At 40.0% G+C, this 27,194-nt stretch overlaps 1 protein-coding gene across 1 annotated transcript in view; it reads right to left on the bottom strand.

Moving 5' to 3' along the window:
* Nucleotides 1-2,999: 2,999 nt before the first annotated feature.
* The window catches only part of AIG1 (androgen induced 1), a 123,564-nt gene continuing 99,369 nt past the window's right edge, over nt 3,000-27,194 (bottom strand). The window contains exons 4-6 of the mRNA XM_057364823.1: nt 16,362-16,477; nt 6,649-6,812; nt 3,000-3,645 (exon numbers count right to left, since the gene is read on the bottom strand). Of these exons, the coding sequence (XP_057220806.1) occupies nt 3,608-3,645; nt 6,649-6,812; nt 16,362-16,477 (318 nt within the window). The 3' untranslated portion in view covers nt 3,000-3,607. The remainder of the gene's footprint in view (nt 3,646-6,648; nt 6,813-16,361; nt 16,478-27,194) is intronic.

Genomic DNA, 27,194 nt, shown 5'->3' with positions numbered 1-27,194 from the left:
TCRTAACACATGATGGATGGTGCTCACTGAATGATGAAACTGTATTTTGTTTTTTCCTTATGGTTCAAGGCGTGGCAGCCTTCCTTATTTACTGCACACTGTGCTCTTCTCCGACAACAAAACTAATGATTTCTTCTCAGAGTTCTCTATGTGGTTTATCATTACATTACATAGCAAACATTACTAATTTAATTTTATTGCAGTACTCAAGGGAAAAGCTAGAGTTTTTTTCACTTAGTTCCTCCATCTACAACCTGTTCTCATTGCTCAGGTTTCCATCAAAGCTTTGCTTCCCTCACATTTCTATGCAGCTTTGTTTACATCAGCTCTAGGGCAGTGACAACACATGGGAAGCAAAGTTGCTTCCCCATTCTGATCTGTGTCTTGGGTAGTCGAGGCATCAAGAGGGTCAACAGATCAGAGATRGCAGGGAAAATCCAACTCAGACACAAACTGGATTATTTCAAAATTGATAAACATTCTGGAGAATTACCTGTGCACTACAGGGAAATGCAGGCTTATTTTTTTCCCTAAAATTTGGACAAAGACAAATAGATATCCCCATAAATTCAGAAGTACTACAAACATAAATGCTGTCCTCAGACTCAGTTCTACAGCAAAAGTAGAGAAAAGTTTTCCGGATTTTTTTTTTTCCATAGACTTGCACTTGGAAATAAATGACTTGTTCTGACAAAAAGCTTTCTACCAAAAAAATAGTTCTCTCAAGAGAAATACCTTTCAGGGACMATTTCAGCCAAGATGGTTGAAATTTGGCAAGTTTACAAGTGACTTTTATTTTAGTCATCATTCATCCATCATCTTTCTTAAGAATGATGGATTGTGTAATCCTAAAGGGAATGAACACAGTCTAGAGTGCTCTCTGGGTACACAGGCCCCCAAGTTATTTATATCATGGTTCATACTTCAGAGGCTGGATTTAATGCTCTAAAATGTTTTTGACTTTAAATACGATGATTCAAAGCTCACAGGAGGTGGAGAACTTTCTGAGATGTGAGAAGACAAATTGAGTTCAAACCTTCTTGGAATACGATAAATTTACTTAAACCAAATGGAACCCACCACACTTTGTGTCACATATATTGCYTTTGGCTAACATTGCCAACCTCAGGGGCTTAACTGAGATCTAAGCTCGGTGTAGATTTTTTTTGAGGTGCTGAATATTCACAAATTCACAGATATGAAGGCTGGCAACTTTAAGCATCCCTATGCTATACCTTTGAAAGGGAGCCTTCTTTCACTTGGACACCTACCTATGGATTCATCTATGCAATTTTGATTTCTGGTATTTCTCTTCTCCTTATGTTCTTACTACATTTCTTACTACTATTCTTACTACATTGCATATAATGACATGGTATTAGAAGAGAAACCTATCTTGAGCAGGTGCAAGACTTGCTGAGACAGAGGAATCTTTCCATCCTTGTCAGTTTTTAAGATCTCAGATATTCACTACTCAGTGGTGCAAAATATACAGCAGACATGATCAGAGCATGCTCTGGCAGAATGTGTACAGCTGTGTGGMATTTTGGCACTTCTTATTTTTATTTAACACATTATTTCAATCAGAATGAATTCTTGAATTCTGTAAAAGAAAACAATACACATGAAATAAAATTTTAAAAAATTAAAAATGTCCTAGACTTAGYAGCAGAGCTTAGGTTACACAAATTCTTCATATGACAGAAAGTCAACAGGGTTTGTGCTTTGGGCTTCCCGCCCTAAGCCACAGTTGCTGCTGTTGGAAAGTACAGACAGATCCCCCAGAACATTCATTGTCCATCACTACTTTCACATGTTACCACAGCTTTCAGAAGCAGTGCCTTTGAACAGTTCCTAGCTCAATAAATATGACTGAATCCATGCCTTCTTTCCTTCCTGAGTTTCAAAAGCCTGTTCCAAATAATAGGTATCTTACCACCTCCAATCAAGCCCTAATTATATGAGGATAGTGCAACCACGTTGCAGTGTCACTGTGCATATGTAACAGGGAACTCAGGAACAACAGAACATCATGTCCCAAATGCAAGGGCACATCGCTGTGGCCATTTGCTTCCAAATTCTGGAATTTGTGTGTTCTGTCTTCTCCCTCTGTAGGATCATCAAAGGAACTCCTTCTTCTTTATTTGGTCACTTATTTCCRTGGACTCTCTAGTAACTTGCTTAGCTTTGAAATCTTTGCGACTTCTGATCAACAAGTTAGAAATGATCTAGTGGATGGACAAAGACAATATTATCACAGAGCCTTATTTCTGAAGMAAAGCAAAAAGCACATTGTTGAACTGGTGCTGTTTCCTATGATAGTGTGTACATAAATACATTTTAAAAGTATTGCAGAGGCATGTAATGAGTTGCAAGAGATCAGTTGTCCCCAGAACTATTCCAGAACARAAACACTGTTAAATCATATTAAACTTTGTAGACATCCTGCTACTAAAAACAACTCATTAACACTATACATATTCAAAGTGCTCTGGATGTGTTAAAATAAATGATTAAATACACTAATGAACAAATATGTGACATGAATACAAACATTTGGATCATAAAGCTACTTTTTTATAAATAATTTCTTGCAAAAATTTATTCATTTAACTTTCAGTTCTCGACCATTTTTTCTGMTTATTAGAGTTCCCTCTTGCTTGTCTAATAATTAAACAGAATCATGTCAAATTTAAACAATCACTACTATTTTGCAATTGAATTCCTAATACAAACAGGCATATGTTTAACTTTAAATATTTGCTTATGTACCTTCCTGAAGCAAGACTTAAATGCTCTCCATGGTACAACACTAACAGCTCAGCCCATCTACTGAGAACTTACACATTGAAAATGCAGGATCTGTCATTTTATTTTGAAAATAAGAAAACTCTTCATRTAGAAATGATATAATCAGAAGCTGACACTGGAAAACCAGTATGTATCATTCAAATGCCAATCCATCTAARGATTCAAGAATCAGCATGAAGAAACAAAAATGCAAGGACAATTCCATCTTTATTTAGGCCTTAAGATTTAACACTGCAAATAAAACTTCACTGGACTGGTAAAATTATTAACATTACGAATTTAAGGCAGCTGTTACATAGTGTTACATTGATATTTCAGTCAGACTGAACTCTTCTTTAGATACATTCATGCAATTAACTTCTATGCTGTACTTCGAAATACATAGGATTGCTTTGTTTCCCTGTATTAGACCTATCYGGTTAAACTTTTCTCACACAATACGGAGAATGGACTCATTGTTCTTCTTGGCAGAAGTAAAAAGGTCTAATGACTTAATGAYTTAATGACTTATTTGAATCAAGAAATGCACGTTGAGAATGCCGTGGAGATAAATATATATCTTATATGTGTATGTCACATGCAAACATGGAGAAACAGGAACAAAGGTTGAAACATTAATATTATTCTTAGCTAAAATCACCTTCCCCCCATATAAAATCCAAAAATATCCTTGCACTGAGAAGAGGGACCATTAAACTTCCCCTTTTCCAAAAGATTCCTCTCCATGCCAACCTCTGCTGGGGATGAGWAATCTTCCATGGAGCCATAAACAATCCTCTGTGCTGCCTCTTRCTGTTCACTCCAATTTTGGCTTTTCTTTTCCTTCTTCAATACCTGAAAACATATGGAGAGCAGCTTTTAAAAATCTCTTAATGACCACAAATGAAGGGTTTACTTAGAGAGGCTCCTCTAATGCATTAATCTTTCTTTTCCCTTTATTGATGCTGTTTCTCCTGTACTTGCTCACATGTGTTATCTCACCTGCTGTGAAGGAAAAGAGCATCTGCACACCTGATGGCAGTGGTTGTCCAGTAATGAACTGCACAATGCTCCCTCCCTCATTCCCAGTTTCAGATCAGCCTGACCCCCTGCYGCACGCCCAGCCTTTGGCAGCTGCAGGGGTCTGGGAACACTTAGTTCCCTCAACTCCTCTGCTTACCTACTAGCAAACTAAAATAGATGTCACTATTGCTGAATCCAAGCAGCCAACTTTGAAAGAAAATTTTAATAATTGTGTTTCAGAATTCAATAATTTGAAGCCCTCCTTCATCTCAACACTRGATTTCTAAATATTTACAGGTACATCTCCCTTTTTTGAAAGTACAAGAAAGAAGAAACAATTACTGCTGAAAGGGTGACTCTCTCTTCCTGTAAAGGCCATTTCTTTCAGCAATGTCAGGAGGGCTGAGTCGAGCGTAGGGCTCCTTAAAAAACTCATCCTGCTGCAGGGCTTGTCTCTTTTCTATGCTGGGCAAAGCTCGGGCCGGGCAGCAGATTGTGTTTTTTCTGGCAAAGGAAGCATTCAGCTATTTCATATGCCTGTTCTTGGACAATGAATTACTACTGGTATCTGACAAAAGTATTGTTCTTCTGACTAAGCCCTCTCTGCCAGACATCTCAAATACAAATATTTCTTTTGGAGGTTTTCAGGCCTGCTGCATGCTGGAAAAGAAAGACTTATGACAACCAAAGGCAAAAAAGAAGCAATGCTTGAGAATGCCGAGAGGAAAATCCAGTCACAAGTAAGATTATCTGCTAGTGCAATGTACATATAGGTGGTAAATACACTGGAAATCAGTTTAAAAACATAGTTAATTAATTCCAATATAGGAAACAATAAGACCCATCTGCAGTTAGAAAGCACAACTGCAGAGCTGCCTTGCTGAAAGAACCAACACAGAAACAAATGGGTCTGYGCGTTGCCAGCAGCCCAAGTACAATGGCCCTGGGTGCTGCTGGCAAACCAGTGTAATGGGAGAGCCACAGCTGAAGGTTTAACAACCAAAACAAGAGGCCAGGACCAAAAGATTACGGAGAGTTTACAAGGTTGCTCCAGAGCCAATCCTAAGTCTTCTGCTTTCCCCTGGAAGGAACTTTCCCACTAATTTTAAAAGCTGTTTTATTTGCCTTTTTGAAAGYGCCTCTTTCTTCTGAAGCACTCTGCTGCAGATGCATCAAATAGTTTGGCAGGAATGCAGATATCCTCAAAATTGTGGACAGACACTGGCTTGTACAAAGGGCAAATTTTTCCTTCCCTACCATGTTTGTGGTTTAACTTGGAAAAACTAACTGCAAATCATTTTGTCAGCAGTGAGGTTCTATTTAATGCATCTCCAGAGGCAAACAAAAAAACTCCAAACCCAAAACAACCCCTTCTCACCCCAGAAATCTTCTCATGGCAGACTCTATTGATTTGCAGTCTTACTGCTCAAAAGCCCCTTTTAAGTGTGCAGTTTTCAAATAGTATCTTCCCAGGTCTTGCTTGCTGACAGGCTGGCATCATTTTACATCTCTGCTGTTTGTGGTGTTCCTGCCACATGCTTTGTTCAGGTTAAGTGTGTGCAGTGTTTCAAGCACAGCGAACCAGCAGGTGACACACGGCATTTTCTGTTTAGCAAGTGCTTGAGTCACAAGGATTTGGGATCAATACTCCTTATCTACATGAAGGAAATGATGGAAAGGACAGTAAGGCCAAGGTGAACCTTGAAAGATGTTGGAAGAATGACTCCATTGAGTTAGCTCCTCTAGGGCAGCGGGCTGCGAAGAACTGAGATTTTGTTATGCATACTTTGGAGATTTTCCACCATCTACTTATTCATGGACTTCCTAAGAACATGTGATTCTTTACCACATTATTATTTTTCATACAGGACTTAGGTCAAGTGAAATTATCCCTTGCAGTTGCTTTTTTTAGAAACATCTTTCCTATATTAACTCAAAGAAGTTATATAAATGTGAAYATGACATTAAACTGAATACTGAATACCAGTCTTGAACACTGTGACCAGTGATTAATGGTCCCAGAGCAAAAACAAAAAAGCATTTTACACCTGGATGCTAATACGAGCAAASAGCAAGCAAAAATGTTTTGAGCTTTTAGCATTAGGTTCTATCTGGTATTGAAGGACTTGTTTAAAGACATTTGTGTGCAATAAACTACCATGTGAATTTATTTTCCTTCAGTAGTGATTGGCCACAGCAGCTATTATGAATGTTATTTGCTTATTTCATCCAATTTGATAAATCAAAACCATCTTTCACAGATAAAAGGAAGCTACTTTTAATCCTTTGTTTGTCTTATTTYCCCTTTTCCTCTCCTCAGCAATGGGTGGCCTAGGCAGAATAGATGATATAGAAGCTTCACAGTTAAGTTTAGCCTGCACTAAAGTGATCTTTCATTCCTGTTATTTCACTGACAAGAACACGTTCATCTTCCCTGAGTGAGTATCTGAAAATACTAAAAGTGTATATTTTTATTTTTAAGTCTAAGCTTACCATTAATGGCATTYGCACAGAATGATACTTTATTCTAGCTGGATTTAATGGGTTCATCAGCTAATAAGTGGGTTGTAAACATTTCAGGTAATTGCCAAGAGCTCTTAAATTAGTACTGTAAGTTATAAAAGAGAATACATATTCATAGCTCATCAGGCTCTCCAGCAGCCATTCTGTTCATCCGTCTGTTTTTAAGGGCAGGCAAGCAAGACGTCTCAGTGGAAGAACTTCTGTCGCTGTCCTTCAGTTTTCGTCAGCTTAAAACCTTTTACACTTTCCGAGAAACACACTCAAAGTCCTGATGGTGTATTTAATGAGGTAACATTCCTAAACAATACTCACGTTTTTGCGTATCCCAGATGTAGTTATTCAGGACTTCTCCCACCAAGTAGAATACGTTAATTACTAYGGTAACAGCTGCAAAGAAGATTATTTTGACACCTGGGCTGAGGTGYTCAAGAAGCGGGTATACCCACACTCCTGTAACGTGGTGAATCCAGCACACCCTGAAACAAAACAGAAGAAACAAGCACTGCCTCTTACGGTCCGGTTTTACAGAACCAGCTTGGCCTGTAGGCTTAGCTACCATAACCCAAAATGCAATTATTTGAAAGGCTTGCAAGTCCCAGCTGAACTGGAGCATCTGGGTGACATCCACCCTGAACAGACATTACAAATGATGAAACTGTGACTGATTTCCCACAYTCTTACTGCTTTGCTTTCAATTTATTATGAGCAGTTGGCCAGTTTTCATTTCTGGTGTAGGCAGGTATTTCCTTGCTGCATTTATATTTCCGAGGAAACCCCTGTTTCATGCCAAAGCTGGAAACTGCAGCAGCCTCTGTTCCAAGCAGATTCTTTATCCTAAGAGCATTCAGGGTTCTACAGGCTCTCCTACATGGACCAACTCTCTGCTTTCTGCAGTATCCTACTTTCACTTCATACACATTTGTGTGTTTCTTTTGCTTTTCCTCGCTACACATGGTAATCGGCTTTCGGGTTTGCCAGAAACATATGGTTTAGCTTCTCTTTCAGAGAAAAATTTCTKCAGCAACTGTGTTTTAGATTGGTCCTTCTTTTCTTTCAGTTGCCTGCTATAATTTGGAATCTAATAATTTTTCTCTAAGTAGGATGARTATTTAAAAAAWAACCARAACAAACAAAAACACACCYCAACAGTAGTGCCCAGCTCCACAATCAATTTACAGCAAAGGGAAAGGACTGWYGGTGGTTTACTGGTGACACAGAGATTTTTAGCATTCATCTACAGAGGATATTGTTGGTACACTAACTCAAGAGACGGACCATCAGCTTTACTGCAGTGTAGCCTGAAGAGGCACTCCAGGAGTGTGGTTTTGCTGTGCTTGGTTGCATTGGACACCTGTAGCTGCTGAAGGGATCACTTTTGTGTTGAGATCCCATGTCATGAGTGGTGAAGAGGAAGGAAGGGAGCAGAGGGAGTCCATAAGTTCCAGTAGGTAGAAGTTAAGAAAAGGCAAACAACTGAGCAAACATCACAGGRGCTAACTGGGTAAAGTGCTCAGTGGAGGGAGGTTGAGGCTCTGCTAGGCTTTCTTCAAGAATGCAAATCTCTTCCTTTCTGAACTGAAATTTGAGAGACAAGCTCACAGTGAAGCCCAGACAGAGCAGCTGCACAGACTATTATAGACAGGGTTCTCCTTGTGCATATGATTTGCTTCACTTGCTGATGTTTCTGTTTAAGGAAGCTTTTTGATCAGTAGACCAAAAGCTCACTAGATCATAATCTCCTAAAGGGCAGAGACAGAGAAGTCCACACAAAACTTACTATAAAATTCTGTCACACAGGAAGTACAGAATCCCTGTTTAAAAATCACCCTGGAAATGTTCATGGTTGTCATAGCTTCCCTCCTTCCTGGAAAAGCTTTTATTGCAGCCAAACCCTTAACAGTTGGACACTTCACTTAGGAAACTACATGTGTCAGTAAATTAATCTGCATGATCTAAATGTAATTAAACCCCCTTTTGCCAAATTAAGTCATATATGGGAAATTATCTCTGTACTTTACAGTTATTTCCCCAATATTCTTCTGTCATAGAATCAACCTGACAAGATAAAATTATCTACGAAAAAAATAAAGGGTTCCTGTGTAACTCAKGGTAGCAGGGGCCATCATGATCAAAGCAGGGGACACCTTTTGATCAAAGAAAAAGATGAGACAGTTGGGTAGAATGTTGTAGGATGTCCCCTACCACCAGGCTGGCTAAGCAGAGAATGTCTATTATCACCTAACATTTTCAGTTTCATTTGGTTTTTCAGTTTTCATTTGCTATTTTTTTAAAAATATTGTTTTGTGAAAAACAAGCTCCAAGGAAAAAGACAGTAAAAGACCCAGTTTCTTTCACTGATTTTCTCTGGTRTGATGAAACTGCCAGGACTACAAAGTACCTTTACATAGGGACTTTTCAAGGGACCTTCTAAATGGCACCTACAGAGTCAACTTCATGAACCAAATAGAAGTGGCTTTTACTGGTACTCATTTATGCTAGAAAGRGGAAGTATTTTCTAAATCCAACCAATGAGTCACTGATGAGCTCCTGAATGTCACCAATCTCTGGTTAGGTCAGTCTTTGTGGACAGCTCATGTGCTCTGTTCCCTGCTGCCCAGCARAGGAGCCCACTCCCCATGTGGTGACACTGCTCGTGCCTTCATTGCCTGTCCCCGGGGCAGCCACACCAAAGAACTCCYGCTTTGAGCACAAAAGGCACCAAGCACCACTCTGGGCACAACAGTCACAAACTCACCTGATCCTTCTAAAAATGAGCTGCGCCATGCCGCTGGCTACGCTGGGGTGGAGTAATATTAGCCTTCTATCCGCTGAGCAATGACACACTGACTGCTCCAGCATTGTCTGCACTACAAACGGGAGCAACAAAGGGACGAGTGCTGCCATGGAAACCTCACCTGGTGGCCTTTCTTAGCCRTTTATTCCTGCTGGAATACAGGCTATCTCGGGGCTGCACTATAAAAGGGCTGATCAACCACTCACATAAAGCTTCCACACAGAATGTTGATTGCCAATGTTAATGAATGCCTTCAGTGTTGCAATTCTAGTACCCATTACTCCTATCCAACCTCATTATTAGTTAAGCATGGGGAAGCATGCATTAAGGTTTGCTTAGGAGTGCACATCTAGATCAATTTGAAGACTTTGTTATTGAACAGTTGTAAAAACTGTGTCGTTTAGGTAGAAATAAACTGAGGAGAAAAAGCTTAAACTAAAACTGGATGGGTTACTTCTGAGAAGATAAAACTAACCTGAACTTCCCTGTGATTTGGCATAATAGCACCTGYATGCAGACACAGCTGTGTGTTTTCAAAGACAAATGTGTTAAAGGTCCTGGAGCTCATCTAGCCATTTGTTAGGAACAGTAAAAAAAGAATGAATGGAAATATTCACACATTGTATTCAAACTAAAACGTCTGTTAAAAAAGTGATTTTAGAATTTTTCAACCAGTTGGTGTAGAAATCAAAAAAAAGCTTTTGAAAACACATGACATCGCTTGTTTTCAACAAATGTGTCAAAAAAATGTGACTTTGTAGCTGGTTTTCACTTCTACTATACAGTAGATGTTGTATATCTCTCTGATCAAAGTAATCAGGAGAAAATGAAAACTATGCAGGGAACAGATTTATTCTTTGGCTATAGATCTTTTGTTAATGAGGAAAACCAAGTAAAAAAAATTGTTGGAACTTTGTGGTCTATGTATACTCTGTCAGTTTAAGTAATGCAGCTGTTACAACAGCATGTGTAAGACCTTAGTCCTAATAGAATCAAGCTCAACAAGTGGGTATAATGGCAGATAACCACAACACCCCATGGATTTTGTAATGGGAGATGTTGCAGAACATGGCTGTTCCTTCATGGTGGCTGCTCTCAGCTGTCACACCTTGGTCAGGACTCTCAGAGAGTCTCCACCCACTTCCTGCCCAACTCGAGTCCTTCCTTGTAGTCTGCAGCCACCAAGAACCAGTACTATGAGTTCTGGAAACGGGCTATTAGAGGAGGGGCTATGTATGTGCTCCTCAAGCAGCAAATTAAAGGACATGAATGGGTGAAGAGCTCCCAGTTCTCTTCCTCCTAACGAAGAATAACCTCAACAGAACTCAGAGACAAGAAATTCAAATATGATAATGGAAATATCTTTCTGAATGATACCTAATTGAACTCTGGTATGCTCTAGCCTATCTTTCAGTGATACCTCACTGAAATATAGATATTCTAAAAAGTTTTGACATATGCAAGTCTGGAAATCTGCTTAGTCCACTCATCATCTCTAGGCCATATCATGCAACTCTAACAAGTTTCTCAAGTCAGGACATTTTGTACAAGCAAGAAGAATGCTCACAGTTATGCCTAAGTTTAAAGAGTACAAGGTATATAAACCATCAAGACTGAAAGATCCATGCACCCATGTTTTAACATAAAGAGGAAGAAAACTCCACTTGAAGGTTGGTTGTTATTTTTAATGGCCTACTAAACTCTCCTAAAGTATCTGACATTAGCCATACCCGGAGCCTGCGTACATGACAACTCTCATCTGCTATGACAATTCCTTTCTGATTACTTCTTGCAGCAGCAAATCCTCTCTCAGATCTTCAGTGTTCTTCATATTTCCAGTGACTGGCACAAAGGAAGGCTGAATCCTTGGTCCCACATAAATTGGACCAGCTCCAAGAGGCTACTCTCTATCAAAAAACAAAACACTGACATTTTCTATGCCTATATTTTGTGATCTTTTCCAGCATCACTCTTTTCCTTCTCCACAGAGATTGAGAATGTTATCCAGAGCTAATAAAGTGTGGAATATCTTCCAAAGAAGGTGATGGGCTTCCAGCAGCTGAGACATTCAAAACAAACAAGTAAGTTGCTAGTATAGTRTATGACTAATCCTGTGCTTTCAGGGACAGGAGTACAATGGCCCACACTACATTTGTTCTACTTTTGGTTTCTAATACTGACTGATGTGAGGCACATCTTTGTAAACCACCACAAAAACACGGGAGAGCTTATTTTATATCTAATCAAAATTCTTAAGATCTCAGCTATATTAAGATGCTGGGTGTCTTATATTAACAGCCGCCAGACCTAAGCCACCTACACCAGAYATGTACATAGTTTAGAAACCTTAAAGACTAAAAAATAAGTTCAAAAACCAGTCATCATTCAGGAAATAACAGCAATCATCCCTTCTTGTTCCATTTTCTTAATGCTRGATTTTTCTCCATTCATCTCAGTGGAGAACAACACGTGGGTCATAGGACTGCTACTGGTATGGAGTGGCCTATGCAGTCAGAAGAAGACAAGTCCTGGGAAACCGCAGCTGCAAGCAATGTCACATCCAAAACATACTCAGCATGACATGGTGCTGGCATCCTCTGGGATGAACAAAGCTTAGCAGAAATTTGTGTTTATGTACAGGCAGCTAGAATGACAGAAACTTAGCAGATTCGCTGCAATGTGTTGTCATCTTTGGAAATCATCTATTTTGAAAAATAATTTTTCATTTTAAATATAGTAATGGTTGCTATGCCTTCTTGAGCTGTATTTTAAGGAGCTGCACAAGGAAGTGAGAACATATTACCCATGCATGTCATCTGAGATTGTGCTGTTGCTTTGACTGAAATGTTTGAGGATGTGGAGGTGGAGGGGAGCCAGAAAGCAACGGTCCATAATGGCTGTATCAGACCTAGCAGGCTGGGATCCATACAGCCTTCTCTTGCTGAAAGCACTTCTGCCCTCCCACCCTCCTTCTGGGTCAGATACAGGGGACACTAATCTTCTCCTGGCCCATTTCTGTTGCTCTGTTTCTTCCTCCTCTTTCCTGTTCTGGGCAGCTCCAGCTCCAATTCTTTTCTCCTCCTCTGCACTCTCTCATCTCTCATACCTTCTACATCAGCCTTCCACTTTGATTTCGAAGTCTGTCTCTCTCTCCCTCTCCCAGCATTCCCACATACTTGCATGATTTCAGCTTTGAAGCTGCTGAACTGTGAGCTGCACATTTCCTCATTCCTCTTTTAACCCAGGATTTTAGTTCACTTCTTTTACTTGCCCCCAGTGCATTTTACTGGTTTGTTTTTTCACTCACCACCGACTCCTCTGATCTCTGTTGAACTTTTATCCCCAGTGCTCACTTCCAAAAGCATGCAYGACCCTCTCCCTACAAAGAAACCCTCAGCACACCCTAGCAAAGCCATGTTGTATCTCTCCTGCTTCACTGGCACCAGCAACCTCAAAAATCCTTCTGGTTTCTGAGTCCTGGGTTTCTTTATCGATGTAGCTGTCAATTCTCACCACGCTTCACACTCTTCATTTCACCCCTCTCTTCTGAATGTCAAGGTTTGTCCTAGCAGTCTGTGCCAACATCTGCTCTTTCTGATCTTCCTCTCCTTCTATGGAGATTGCTAGTGAAAATCCTACAGCAAGCCTGATAGAATCAATCTCAAATTTATTCCAAATCATCAGTGTACATTCCTTTCTTAAATTTATTCAAGAAGAATTCAGCAAATTAACCCATCTAAATGCTCTCCCTCAGCAAATCTATGGAACTCTCCTGAAGTCACTTCAAGAGAAACTATATTTTCGAATGAAAGTTTAAAAGTTCTTTAAATAGTTTTATAAAAGAATGAAAGAATGAAAGAATGGACCAAATCCAAGCTTGGCACATGTGGAGGCAGCTCCTAGTGGATTTGAGATAGCAACAAGAGAGCAGATCAAGTCTTGTGTGTCCAAACATGCAGCCCAGCACGACTACAGCGGTGGAGTCAGATTCTTAGGGTCTGGTTTTCTGGYATCCTGAAGTGCTCAAAAGTACAGGGAAAAAGAAAACCATTTAACTAAATGTATTTGTCTCAGTTTATTTTAGGGACWTATTAGGCTCTGATATTAGTTACCATGAGGTCATTCTTGTTACAAGGAGCAACACATTTCTGGCTCTTTTCTGTTCCTTGACGACCAACTCCATACACTCATTGGCAGAATTTTCTGGTAGTACTGGCAAATGCTTCAGTTTTCTTAGCACTGTCTAGATTTAACAATTCAATACAAACTGTGACCTTCTCAAGCCATGCTAAATAAAGCCAATAGGCTTTTCCCATCTTATCCCATGGCCTCAATCCTGAAAGACCATGTATGGTCTCCATTAGGCAATGCCAAGTATGTGAATGCGTTGCCTGCGCACAGTTCCTTAAGAGCATGGGAGAGCTCCCTCTCACAGTGAGTGCATGAGCTAARTGTGTCTACTCAAAAACTCTCTGACTGAAGGGAGAGAATTCAAAAAAATAGAAAGAAAAACAGAAAAAGCTTTCACTCTTCAAGAAAGGATGTTTCTCAGAAAACAAATCTCTGAATCATGCTCAGGAGATATCAAGTTATTTAGCTATGTTCTTCCAATTTCAGTGATGCTAATGCTATTCAGAATTGTTTGCCAGTTTTCTCATTAATCAATTACACACAAAAAACACTTGTTATTCCACAATCTCTTTCACACATCACAGATTCAGTCACATACAAAATAAAACAGGCTTTTTTCTACTTTGAGTTGAAAAAAATGCATTCACAGAATCAAACCCGAACAACATCCTCCTGTATGTTCCCTTACAGTAAAAAGTGCAACACAATAYATAAAGCATGTAGAATGGCAAGAAAGTTTCAGCTGAGAAGGAAAGACAGTTCAAAATTAAAGAACAAAACATAGAGAACATCTGATTAGCAACTGTCTTTATTCTGAGAGTTTTGTGAAAACACACAGAAGTGAAAACACTTTTGTTGCGGGAAAAATAGAATAGGCAAAAGAACAAAATTTTAAGTGGCAGATCCCTAAATTCTAGTTAAAAATACATAAACCAAGAACTTAATCCCAGCCTGGGACCCATGGTCAACCCTAGGTACAAAGGAAGGAAGTTTCACCAGGCTGTATGTAACTCGGTCATTTGCAGCTGTAGTCTCATTCTGTGACACAGTGCTAACCTTGAGGGTTCYGCCAACAAGAACAACAAATCTGAATTCAGCAATTCCAAGCCTTCTGATWAAGGTCTATACTCCAATGTGGTCGCTTGTCAGCAGGGCGACTGTTTCAGTTGAGAAAAGTAGGAACACCCTACTTTGGGTGATGGGAAGGACAAATCCCTTTTCATACTTTCTGGTAGATTTTTCCAACCTGTGAATGAGATATTTCACACTGATATAATCAAACCGGTGTTTGACTTGGAGCCTAAACCACATATTGGATGGGCTCTTCAATGGCACCTGCAGGCTGAAGACATGSAGAACTTGCAAGTGATGGCACAGTGTAGCTGTGTCTGCCTCTGCTATTCCACAAAGGCCTATTTCCATAAAAGCAGGAGAAATGGGTTGTATGTGCATAATTTAGCAGGATGAACTTCTAAGGTTGTCTCAGTCCATTTATAGAGAAATCACAGCTTGGAAGAAGATGAATCACTTGAGAGTAGCCCTCTCCATTTTGGAAATAATATATGTGYAGGCAAAACCAATAAACAGCGAGAGCAAAGGGAGATGACCACAGTCTGTGCCTGGGTATCTGCTCAGTCGTTAATTTAATGGAGAATCTTCTGCTTTACTTGTCCTACAATTTTCTTTTACCTTGTAGCTGCAGGATACAGATGCAGTGAAGTAGGCAGGATCAAGMTAGATCAGCATCACACTGATGCTATAACAGATTCTTAAAAGAGTTTAAGACACATCTGTTTCTATTTCACTTGTAAAAATGGATTGTTTCAATTTAAAATTCTTACTAAATACTATTGCATATGTCTACTTAGATGATTTTGGGAAAACAGGAGTTGCCAGAGGAAGTCAAGTCACAGGTAACTCTGCCAATCTATCTCCAGGCATTATCAGAAGAAAGTCAGGAACTATCACAATTAAGCATTACTATATATGGGTTAAAAAYGTAATTACTTTTTCCTGAAGGAATAATCATGAGCCTTTTTGAATGAGGCTCTACCCTTACCTTACAATTAAAAATATTATTCTTTTTTAAGAATGGTATGTATGTTTATAAAAGGAAATGGCAGAATGTGGCTGTTGTCCTGGGACACAACACACCATTTCATCTGGATTAGTAGGGTTTTATGATCACGCAGCTTGTATGGATGTGTATGAATAACAACCTCTCTTTCACCGGACCAAAGGGACAAACTGCATAGTTGAAGCAATGTGATAGTACTGCCTTGAGACCATGCTCCTCTCACATTAGTTTTATCTCACTTGGTTGGTGAACATTTTGGAAAATGCCTTCTTAGCTGATAGAAGGATGTTATGAAGTGAAAAAAAAGAATACGAAAAGTAAACAGGGGGTCTGCAKGAAATGCAGGAAGGATAAAGGATAGATGGTACCAAAGCAGAAATATAAATTAAACAAAGGTTTAGTGAAAAATAAATATTAGGTGACCAAAATATATTAACTCTGTCATGCAAGTCAGGTGCTTGATTAGAAACTGCCCAAAGACTAAATTTAATGTTGTATAAGAAAGATTATTTCTGTTTTAGTTCAATTTCTCACCAACATTTGCATTTCTTAAAACAAACTTTAGAGTGTTTAGATTACTGACTTATTCTGTAATCAATTTTACAGAAAGAATTTGTGAACTATTAAAAAAAACAACAGTGTTTTATCTTTTCTGTTGCCGCATAAATACTGATGCAGGAAATTATTTGCCTATTCTCAATTTTATTTGATAGAACAAAAACCCTAAGCAATAAAATTAAGGTCCAAGAAAAACATTTAGCTTGAAAAAAGGTTGAAAAATGTACCCTTGGAAAGACCACTGCTTAYATGGGATTGTTCAACAAATTCCTGTTGTGTGAGGTTTGGCATAAACTTTCTAAAAATATAAGCATCTGGGGAAACCAGACAAAGCCCAGGTCTTGGACCAAACGAGGCATGCAGCGTGAATCTGTTAGCGATTATATCCATAATGAAATATGTGCCCAAATTTAGCAGTACAAAASCCCCAATACAATGTGAAAACACAGCATGTATAGCCCTTACCATAAAATATAGCCAACAGCGAAGGTGCACACTGCAGCCAGTCCACAGCTCCTGCTGGGATATTGATGATGTGTTGTTCTCATCTCAATTAATACAAAGGGCAAAACTGTTGTGTGCTGGAAAAAAAAAAACAATGGGAAAAAAACAGGTGATACAATTGGTTCTCAGTGTATTTCCATTCCAATTCTGCAAGAAGAAACCTAATCGCAGAAACCTGAAGACAACTCTTGATGGTTAGAAAGACAAGGTAAAATAACTATAAAATTGATCTATAACCCAACCAGTATCATCTCTATAATGTCTAATTGTTTGAGAGAGCAGAGGAAAACTGAGTAACCAGCACATGCTCTCCTTTTGTTCAGGAATTCAAGGCAGATACTCAATAAAAAGGGAACGTATCATGAGGGGACACAGGTCCCAATCCCTGGCCCTGCTCTATGATCTCTGCCATGTCACTTGGGTTATTTCGACCATTCTAGTTAGGAGGCACTGCATCTGGTTTTCAGAGACTAAGTACAAACAATGCCAAATGAATGAATATAAATGAAAGTATTTAATGCTTCTGAGAATTAGGTTTAAATGTATCTCAATCTGGGGACTTGAAAACAGGGGACATATTTTCAAATGATAGCCTTAATACCTCTGTTCCTCTGTCTGCAAGACAGGAACAATTATATTCAGAAAGGTGTTGTGAATCTTAATTTGCTAGTTGTGCWAAATAGTTTTAGATTCCCAAATGAATCATATGAAAGCCAAAGCCGTAAAAACCATTTTCAGCCACTTGTCTTTATTTAGCTGTGAAACTCCTTATTTTGTCATTTTCCCATAGACATTTCCTACACTGCCCCTTCTGAGAAGGCCTGTTCATCCAATTAATGTCAGCAGCATGAAAAACTGCATCCAGCCTGCCCCCAACACTCGAYGTCTACATTTCAGAGTGCTGGCAGGCATGAAAATATACATAAGCAAAGAACAAGTGTGCCAGGAAATAGACCCCATAATTTCTGAATATACAGCTCACTTAGAACCAGCATTAGTGGCAACTCCAGAAACATACCCTGCCTTGCCTCCGTGGGGCCAAGTTACTGCTGGCATCTAAAGGGAATTACTTCAGTTGAGAGCTTGGCTCTGGGGCTTGGTAAGTCTATGACTGTGACCTCTACTGCCCATTCCACAGCAAGGTCTGCAGGCAAAAGGACTGCATAGGCAGCCTAAATCCTAATCCAGGTTCAATCCTTCCCCAAGTGCTTGATCATCAACTGGAGAGGAAAATTATGGCGTACATTGGCCACRTTCTGCCATCATGTAGTGCTGAGGGAAGCTGGAGGGTTGGATTTTTAAATTTGTAATAATTACAATGTAAACCCACACTGACTTTCACCTGTGTGCAGACAGGAGAGACATGGAGTAGAAATATCCTTGTGTGGATTACAGGTTCAAATGAGAGGAAACATGGTGGGGTCTGAGCCTTTAAAAACTGCAAAGAAGAATGGTTTGAATGGGAAATGGTAAAATAAAGGAAATGCTCTTGCTGAGAGATGTAACATTATTGAATTGGATAACTGCTCTGATTTTCAAGGCATTAGTAATTAATGACTAGCATTTGGAGAATGTCAGGTGGATAATATAGCAGTTAGGGGAGCTTTCAATTTCTTCATCTTTTAACAACCTGTTCCACCCCCATCCCTTTAAACAGTACAAATCAGCAGCAAGGGAATGCAAGGATGTTTTACGTGTGGTCTGCTATAAAGGTGCCCACCATTAGATGAGAGGTCTATGAACTGCAGAGGACCTTCAGAATCCATGAACAGGCACTGACAGCAAAGCAAGCCCCAGAGATTCACATGCACATCTTGTGTCTGTCTGGAAAAGGTCTCCAGGCAGAGATCAGTGCCTCACTCTGCAGAGACCCAAAGCAGAGCATCTGGAAGCTGTGCAAATGTCTTCTGCCCTGCCCCCATAACTTATTGACAGAAAAAAAACTGAAGACAACAACGATTATTAATTCCAAACTCCACCCTTGATATTCTTATACAATGTATTGTGATCCAGTCACTTAGTTTTAACTCTACACTATGGATGATTGTTACAGAGCTTGTGAGCTCAGTTTTTCTCTGTAAATGTTTACTGCTTTTGATATCGCTTGTTGATGAGTTCCTCATTGACGATAACAACTCAACAGCTTGCCAATTAAAAAGTAGTTAAAATAATTTCAGCAATCAAGCTTTAATCTAAAATACTGCTCTCCTTTCCCTCCTCCCAATTCTTGTGGTTACATAAAAAAATAGGTTATTATTTTCCTAAATTCTCACTTCTGCTCTTTTTAAAGGTAAGGGGTGGGGGGGGGAGTGGATAATTAGCTGTGCCACTGAAGAGTTTGTGTACAAAATTCTGTTAAAACTACAGTGGAATTAGAAGTGTGAGGAGAAAATCTGAGATGTGTATCCTCAATCTCACTTTGTTACAGCAAACATCAATGCTACATGCAAACACTGCAGTTTTACAAATCCRGAGCATGAACTTCGGTTTAAAATGTTTTTGTGAAAGTGCCATTCTGAAAAGCTGCTTCAGATCCTTTACCAAACCACAACCGATATAAAATTTCCCTTCTCTAAATTTAAGTCCCTCCAAAAATCTTGATTTAAAAAACATGAAATTTTATAGGCTGGCATACCTTYTATCCAATAGCGCCAATTAAAACTCTAGACTGAAGCATAGTGAGGATGATCAGGAGTCAAATGTGCTTGCAATGGGATCCATCAGGGCTGGGTATTCTGCAGAGGGCCTAAGATTTCATATGCTCTAATGTTTTTGCCACCTGATTTCTGAATAAACAGGCCAATGGGAATCTGAGGCTTAGAGAGAAAATAGCATTGATATTTCCYTGACCTGCCTAAAGATCACGCTGTGTCGCTCAAACATACTCGACTGGTACCTCTGGGACTGATCCCTTTTACTTACAGGGACACTGGGGGACAAAACCACATTTCTCACCTTGTTTGCCAAAATATTTCCAGGGGCTTGCTTACTTCAGAGAAGAGTAAGGAATAAGGAAGTTCAAATAACAAAGAAGTTTAAATGGTAAGGATGATCAATTGCTCTAACAGCTATCCAGTAGTTGCAATTTTGCACCTTTAAAAGTTTTTAAGAAAAGAACAAATATATAATTAGAGTATAATGATTAGTATAATATTGTAATAGTAATAAACTATTCTAGTACTGGTAATTAATGCTATATTGATGAGGCACTTTTATTATGGACTAAGTAGTTATAATCAAAACCATATTTTTATTTGGACATCCTATTCTCCTCCCACTGAGACCAGCTGCCCCTGTGAGATAGTTTTGCCTGTGTGACTGTGCTGACACAAAAGACTTGTGCTGAGCACAGCTGTGGCCACACCAGGGAGCACCGTTCCCACTGTTCAGGAAGGCAAGCCTCATGCACATGTTCCCCGTAGTGACTGGAGGTTTGGGGTAGTCCCCAGCCCTCAGCCCAGCCCAGGTAGCAGTGGGGGAGATAACAAAYCCTATATAATTAGCAGGAGCTCTTAGACTGAGCCTTTTTAGGGCTCAGTAACTGTACCTCCTTGAAAGAAAACGTCAGCTTCTCCAGCTGTGACTGTGGTGCTACCTGCAAGGTGCCCTCTCAGTCACAAATCCTTTCTTTCTCTGGAGTGCTAAGATAGCAGCTCCCAGACCCATTTTTAACCACTCTCTGAAGGATCCATCTGCCAAGACCATCTTGTGAGCTGAAGAGTGGACCATAAGTCCCCAGCACCCAGTCACAGCACTGCCCTTCCCACTCTGTGTCTTCCACACGAAATAGCTTTGCAAGGACCCATCACATACAAGTGGTGAAGAAATATGGCTTGCCAAATCTACAACTGCTAGTAATGATACGTGAAAACAGAGAAACAAGCACAATGCACAGAACCTGGATGAAATGTGCAGAAAGGTTGTCACATGGAGAATCTGATCCACAAGATGCTCTGGAGGCTGACTCCAAAGAAGTGACCTCTCAGTGAAGCTGAATTAGCATACACTACAAAAAGGGCATCCTGAAATCTGCAGGTGGATTAATTCCTAGAGCCACTAMCACTGCTTCCTCAGAGAAACTCTGCTCATCAATAACTCTTTATAAGATGTTACTAAAATATGTACTAACCCCCACATGGTATATCTGTGCCTAATGAACATTTGCGACCAGAAAATCACACTACAAATATGCACTACAACTGCAGTGTTGGTTCAGGAAGCTGAACTTTGATAAAGGACTGTGCTTCCCTATTTTAGATGTGCTCTTCAACAGTTAGTTGGAAAAAAATTTCATGCAAATTAGGTACATTAACAATGAGTTCTGTAATATCTTTAGGCAATTAAGTGCTCATTCTTGAAAGCCTGATTATATATTTTATCTTCCAACCAGTAAGTGCTGCTTTTTATAAAACTGGTTTCAACAGTACCTTACTTGGCTTTTTCTCCCTCCCTTGACTGTATTTTAAATGGAACGTTAAAACTTTCTAAAAAGTGCCAAATTGATGGCTTTATGTACTGTATCTTCTGCCTTCAGCACAAACATGGTGGTGATGGTGATGTCTTCCCAATTCATYTCCTGATCTGCATTGTCTGTCCAGAACTACCTCTATGATAAGGAGTTCAGTCTATAGAGGCATCTCAGATGCCCAGGTAGCTYGCAGAAGTTTTGTGGGGATTGTTAAACTGTTTGGGGATCACAGAAATTGTGATTGTAATTTACTTCAACCAACTGAAGACTGTGTCTTGTTACTCAATTTGATCAGACTGAAAATTACAAGGTATAGGACATTTTAGTTCAATGGAAACACTGTTCACCCCTGAGACCTACAGCATGACATTCAGCCCATGTTCTTAAGAGTCAGTGAAAGCCCAGTGACAAAAAAACGAAGCCTTGCAGTTTTGATGTCCACCAACATTTTAACTGACAGACTGGGAGCCTCCTGGGGGTGCTGGTGCACCCTGCAAAAAGGAAGATGAAGATGAGTCTTCACCCACAGAACTTGTGCAGCCAGGACCTGGAGGGCTACATCTGCCACCCAAAGTCGTGTCCACATCAAAGTCTCTGCCCTGGCAAAGGCAGCTGCTTCAAAATCTGCTGGGGAAACTACCCTGCAGCACAGTGCCACTGTGCCTGAGACTTACGCTGTTTCAAATTTCACAGTGGCCCCCTTCTTTACACCCTTCTGTGCAAACTGCTGTTTCCTGGCTGCCTCTGCTTTCTGCCTTTAAAAATTTGCCTATAAAATATAGCTTTCATCAGCAGGATGTTACCTTTCCCCTTTTTCTTCTGAGCTCACAATAAGATTATGTGTCGTTAGACAGCTGCTCCACATCAGAATGAGCGAAACAGTCTGTCTGCCACTTACTCCTTCTCAGGGGTTTGTGCAGCACCCTGAGATAAAGGTTTTACAGAAACCACCAGCAAACTGACCTATGCCGATTCCTCTAATATAAAACGACTGCTGGTGAGTTCACCCTAGAAACCAATACTAATAGGTCTAAAAATCCCTACAGTTGCAGTCAGTGCCATTTGTAGAGTAAYAGCAGCAATAAAGCTCATTTTTCTGCATGCTCCTACCAGAGTACCATGGAAAACCAGATCAGGAACTAGTWAAACAGGGGCATGATTATGATTTACTCCTTGAGAAACTTCTGAGAAAGGAACAGCTGGCAAGACAGTATTTATGTGTTGTCTGAAGGATGATACCTTCTACCAAGRCAGCCTAATCCATAAAGAGAGCAGCAGGATATCAGAGCTGGGTGCATAATAAATTGGAATCCTTGAGTGAGTCTGAGCTCTTATGAGACCAAAAGCGCTGGTAGCACTTTTCCTCTTACAAATGAGAAATTATGACTATTAAATGAAACATGCTGATGCACAGGATGCACTCCAAGGCAGCCACAGACGGCTCGCTAATTGTTATGGTAGGTTGGAGGGAGGAAGAAGTATTWTATGATCTAAACAAAGACCAATACCCTATAACACCACAAAACATACAAGAGCCAAAGATAACCATTTTCAATCAATATGAGAGTGTAGAGTTCTTTGAACAGAAAATTAACACTTCCTCTTTAATGTTACCCCCTCTTTTCCTCTTTTCTGTAGATAAACACAGTGGACATGGCATTCCTGACTTTAGAAGATTTGAATCACTTTCTCCACGCAACCTGATGTTGACAGCTTTGTTCTTGTTGCTTCTGACACATGCAGTATGTACTACATGTTGAAATAGCAGTGTCAATCTGATCTCACCCTATGACTGTACTAGTGTCAGGGAGGTTATATATAGGCATTTATCTATAGAATAATTTCCACAGTGCCAATCACGAAAGCACTTCAGTGCCTCAAAAGCGTTACTAAACATACACTCACAGAAGCCCTGATCTGTAGGAGCAGGATATCCTATCCTCATTTTGAAGAAGGGCAAGATGGAGATGGCATGCCTCACTCAAGGTCACGTAGGGTCGYTATGGAGGAATGAAGAACCACATCACATTCCTCAATTCCATTGCTGGGTGTTAGCCTAAGATCARAAAGCATGTATAGAGAAATAACAAAAATTTGGTATGAAAGCCAATCTAATCCTTCAAGTTTATAGCTCTGAGACATCTTGGCCCTTTCGGCATCTATCAGTTGTTACCCTGATTGACCCCCTGTTCTGGTTCCCCTCTGCTTTYGGAGGCTTCTTCAATCGCCTCCCTCTGAGCTGTCTGACTCTCTTCCAYCTCAGCTCCTGCTGCTCCAAGCTGCTTTCTTGCAGCTCCCAACCTTAATACCTTAATGTGACACGCAAAATCTTGGTCACTTGGACTTGAAACAAGATGATGGTAGGGACTCGACACAGCATATACAGCATGGCAAAACAGTGAAAGCAGCAGCATGTTGCCAAATGGAACAGCATTGCTATGCGTTTCATTTTAACTTTGTATAATTCAACRTAACTACTTTTAATGCTTGTCATGTATGCAGATATCATTAAACACATGCCAAGTTCAATGTCACATAAATCACCTCTCTCCTTTTGCTGGGAYCCCTTAGCCAGGCTTTCTTGCTCATTCTGTGCTGTGCCCAAACTCCCCAGTCAGCTCCTGCCAGCAGGCACTGCTTGATCTTAGAAGACTTTTAAAGTACAAGACAATCAACAAAGTCCTAGTTCKGTGCACTCAGCTACAGCTGAGCAAACCCTGCAGACCCTCATTTACTTTCAACCTCAACTCCTTATTTTTGCCACAAAACCCTTAGAAAAAACACACTACTAGCAATGTGGAATATACACACAGAAATATCTTGTGCAAGGAGCACTCATTAATCAGTGTTACACAAAGTAATTTTTCTGCATATTTCGCTTAGTTTATTTGCCAGTTGAACAACCTGYCYCAGAATTTCTCAAAGCACTATTTGYAAAAAGGCTTATCTAGGCAAAGAAATACATTGTTGTCTTCGGCAATTATCCTTAAAATCAATGTTTATATCCMCCCCCMCCCCCCCCCCACAGAGAGAGAGAGAGAGAGAGAGAGAGAGAGAAACTTTTACATGTATTTCCAAGATTTAATTCACGTGAATGGGTATTTGACTTCTYATGCAGGTCATGCTGAAAAAGTGCTTGTGAAGTCATTGAGCCTCATGTATTCCTTGCAAAAAAATCACTAAAGAGAGTTTGAAGATGTATTTTAGCAATGGTTTAAACAAGATTACTCATATGGAAAATAGTATTCCTCTCCCTGAAAAGCCAACTCCATCCATACCAGACTCTAAGGCCTCAATAGCGGAAAAAGAATTTGTATCAATATGTTTTCTAAATCTCTTTAACTGACTTGAAAAGTTTATCTGTACATAAAATGTTCTATATTAAATTCTAATATCTGGCAATCTCCCAGGACTAGTTTTAAGGCTTTCACAGAAGGATATTTTTGGCTTCATGATAGCCAAAGTATCCTCTTTCTAACCTGAAAACATTGGACTCTGAATCTGTCACTGGTCCAGGGACCAAATATTACTTGTCCTTGACTTTGGGCCAGTATAATTTGGGGAAAGAAATTCCACATTTGGGAAAATAAAAAAAACATTATTTGTCAGTTTCTTTTTCAAGTGGTGGCTCTTTGATGCTATTCGGAAATTTAAAATCTTGGAAGTGGTTACTAAGGAACTGAATTTATTGGGTGTTGTGTAGGTAAGGTAGCCAGAGGTCAAACTTTGGTCTATCACATGGTGATTGCAACTATCTGCAATGTGGTTTGAGCAATTTATCTCACAGACAYTGTTATTATCTTTATTTAATAATTTCTTTACATTGTACATGTGCACTCCTTTCACAAATAACTCTAGAGGACGTAACCTCCTAAGTGTTTTTGTTCTTATATTACAGAAAGCAGTAGAAGACTAAGATGAGAACAGTCTCACTGCTGCACCCAACATTCATTCTGTCTGTCCAGTTTTACTGGACATGCATTGCATTGTCTTCTAAATAGCACATACTGCACTGTGAGCATGAGGAAGAGTTTCTCAAGCAACAGTGCATATGCCTAAAACACTGCCCTACCACAGCTCTGCAGCCTGGACAACAGCGCAGGGCTGAGCTGTGTGGCAGCAGCTACTGCCGAGTGACCCAATGGACGGTGACGAGCTGTGGCCAGGCACTAAGTCAGATGCTGGTCCTGCACTCAGTGCTCAGGATGCAGAAGACCAAGGCTGGGATTAGAAGCATCACAAGATTACTGAGACTAAGGAGTGACTAAGGCACTAGCACATGTTGGGGTGCAGGGAAGAGAGGGTGTGTGGCGGGGGCATAGGGAAGCCAAGAGACATGGGCTGGGATCCCGCATTTGTTGAAAGGCATATGGGGTAACACATATGGTTGAAAAACTTGAGGGGGAAAATGAGTTTGTGCAGGAAGGCAGGGGAAGAAGGACAGAGATGCAGCCCTGCTTCTGAGTGTCCTAGAGCTGCTCCTCCTCTGCAAAGAAGGCACATAAGCAAACAAGCCTGGGGAACATCCTGAATGAAGGCCTTCTGTCACAAAAACATACTGACATTCCCTACTTGTTTTACCCGCTGTATGACACACTTTGTTTAGGAGAGTCATCTTGCTTCAAATGCAATTAGTTCTAAATGCTATTGTTAATCTTAAAACCATTGTTATTTTGATTGATWGTAAAAGCCTACACACCATAGTAAAGACAGCAATGTTGGGCACAAAGACATTACAAAATCTATAGCCTGACCCTTTAAAACCCAACTTGAACTGTCAGATTTGACTTATGAGACTAGTAACAAYAGTGCTTCATGCAAAAAGCATTAGGTTAAGGCTGGATCAGGCAAAGTTGCCAAACACACCCTGGCATAATTAATCAAGAATATTTCAAAAACAGATCGCCTCCAAGAGGTTATTGATTTCCTGTCACGACACGTTTTCCTCATGAGGTGCTACAATGCTATGTATCTGAGATGTGCTGGCGTGTATTTTACAGTGACTAAGCCTTGATCTATCTTCCTGGATTCCTGCCACTGGTGCACTGACATCTGCAACTACTCATGTTTGACAGTCTCATGCATGAGCTATGTGGCTTCCAACTTGGATGGGATTAGTATAGGAGACTTTCAGAATACTTGAAATGTAATTGAAAGCAGATAAATACAAGGGTCTCAAGAGGGTGGCATGCTTTTTACAAATGGAATCACATTAAATCACGCGTATAAATGCTTGGACTAAGAAAGATCTCAGTGCTAACCAGTATAGTATGCAAGTAAGTGTTTGTCCTTGTYTTTAAATATGTATGAATCCTGATAACGTCACTTCTTTCCAAAATCCAAATACAGCGTATGGCTGAAGTGCAGTTTAGACAAGCATGAAAAGGTACACATTTGGGAAGAAGGGCAGGGGAAGAGGAAAGTATTCAGAGACTGACAGGTTCTCTGCCTTCCACCCATGCCTGCACTAAGCATTCCTATCTTCTGTGAACCATCCCTGCCAAGAGACGAGAGCAGAAAACAATATACATCATGTAACTAGAAGTTATACTGTTAGAGTGTCAATATCAGTAAATTACAAGTGATGTTTGCTTTTAAAGCAAAATTCAACCACATTCCTTACACAGAACACATTTCTATGTATCTGTTTTTTTTTCTCAGAAAATGTGGGCACTGATATTGCAATCTGCAAATGTACTCCTGTACATATTTACTCAGTACTGTAAAATAGAAGATGCAAATAAAACTGATGTTAAGACTGCCATAAAGAGTTTATCTTTCCCATTTTGTTACTTTTTTAGACTCTGAACTCTGCAAACATAAGTAATCTTGCTTTAATACACATAATGCAGAGCTTGATAAGAAAAAGCAAAAAAACCCTTTCAGCGGGAAACGGCCTTCCTTGCTGTCAAATACCTTTTTGAGGATAACAGTGATGGGCAATACACAAACAGACCGAGAGGACAGTGATACTGAACATATGTAGTATTAAAGGGCTCCAAGATGATCATATTGCAGTGGAGCAGTAACATCCATAGTATTAAAGCTATTCTCTGGGTTGTCTTGCAAATTGACCTGATTTTTTTCTCTTCAATTTAATGTTGTTWTGCCTGTCCCTGCTTCCCTCACTTACAGCTCTGTCCCCAGCCAGGCTGATCTCACTGAGCTGCCAGTGACCTGCACGGCTTTTCTATTTTAAATGCAAAAAGAGATGGAGAACTTGACATGAAATATGATTCTTCTTACCACACAGTAGCGCTTTTCCTAGCAAGCAGAGGAGCAGAACTACAGCAGTTACCCTGTGTAAGGTCAGTTGTTGCTGCGAG

This window comes from Malurus melanocephalus, unplaced genomic scaffold (genome assembly GCF_030028575.1).
Source record: "Malurus melanocephalus ecotype Western Australia unplaced genomic scaffold, MMel_1.1 scaffold_43, whole genome shotgun sequence".
Lineage (NCBI taxonomy): Eukaryota > Metazoa > Chordata > Aves > Passeriformes > Maluridae > Malurus > Malurus melanocephalus.
Note: the sequence above shows the minus strand (reverse complement) of the source record. Positions and strands in the feature narration are given on the sequence as shown.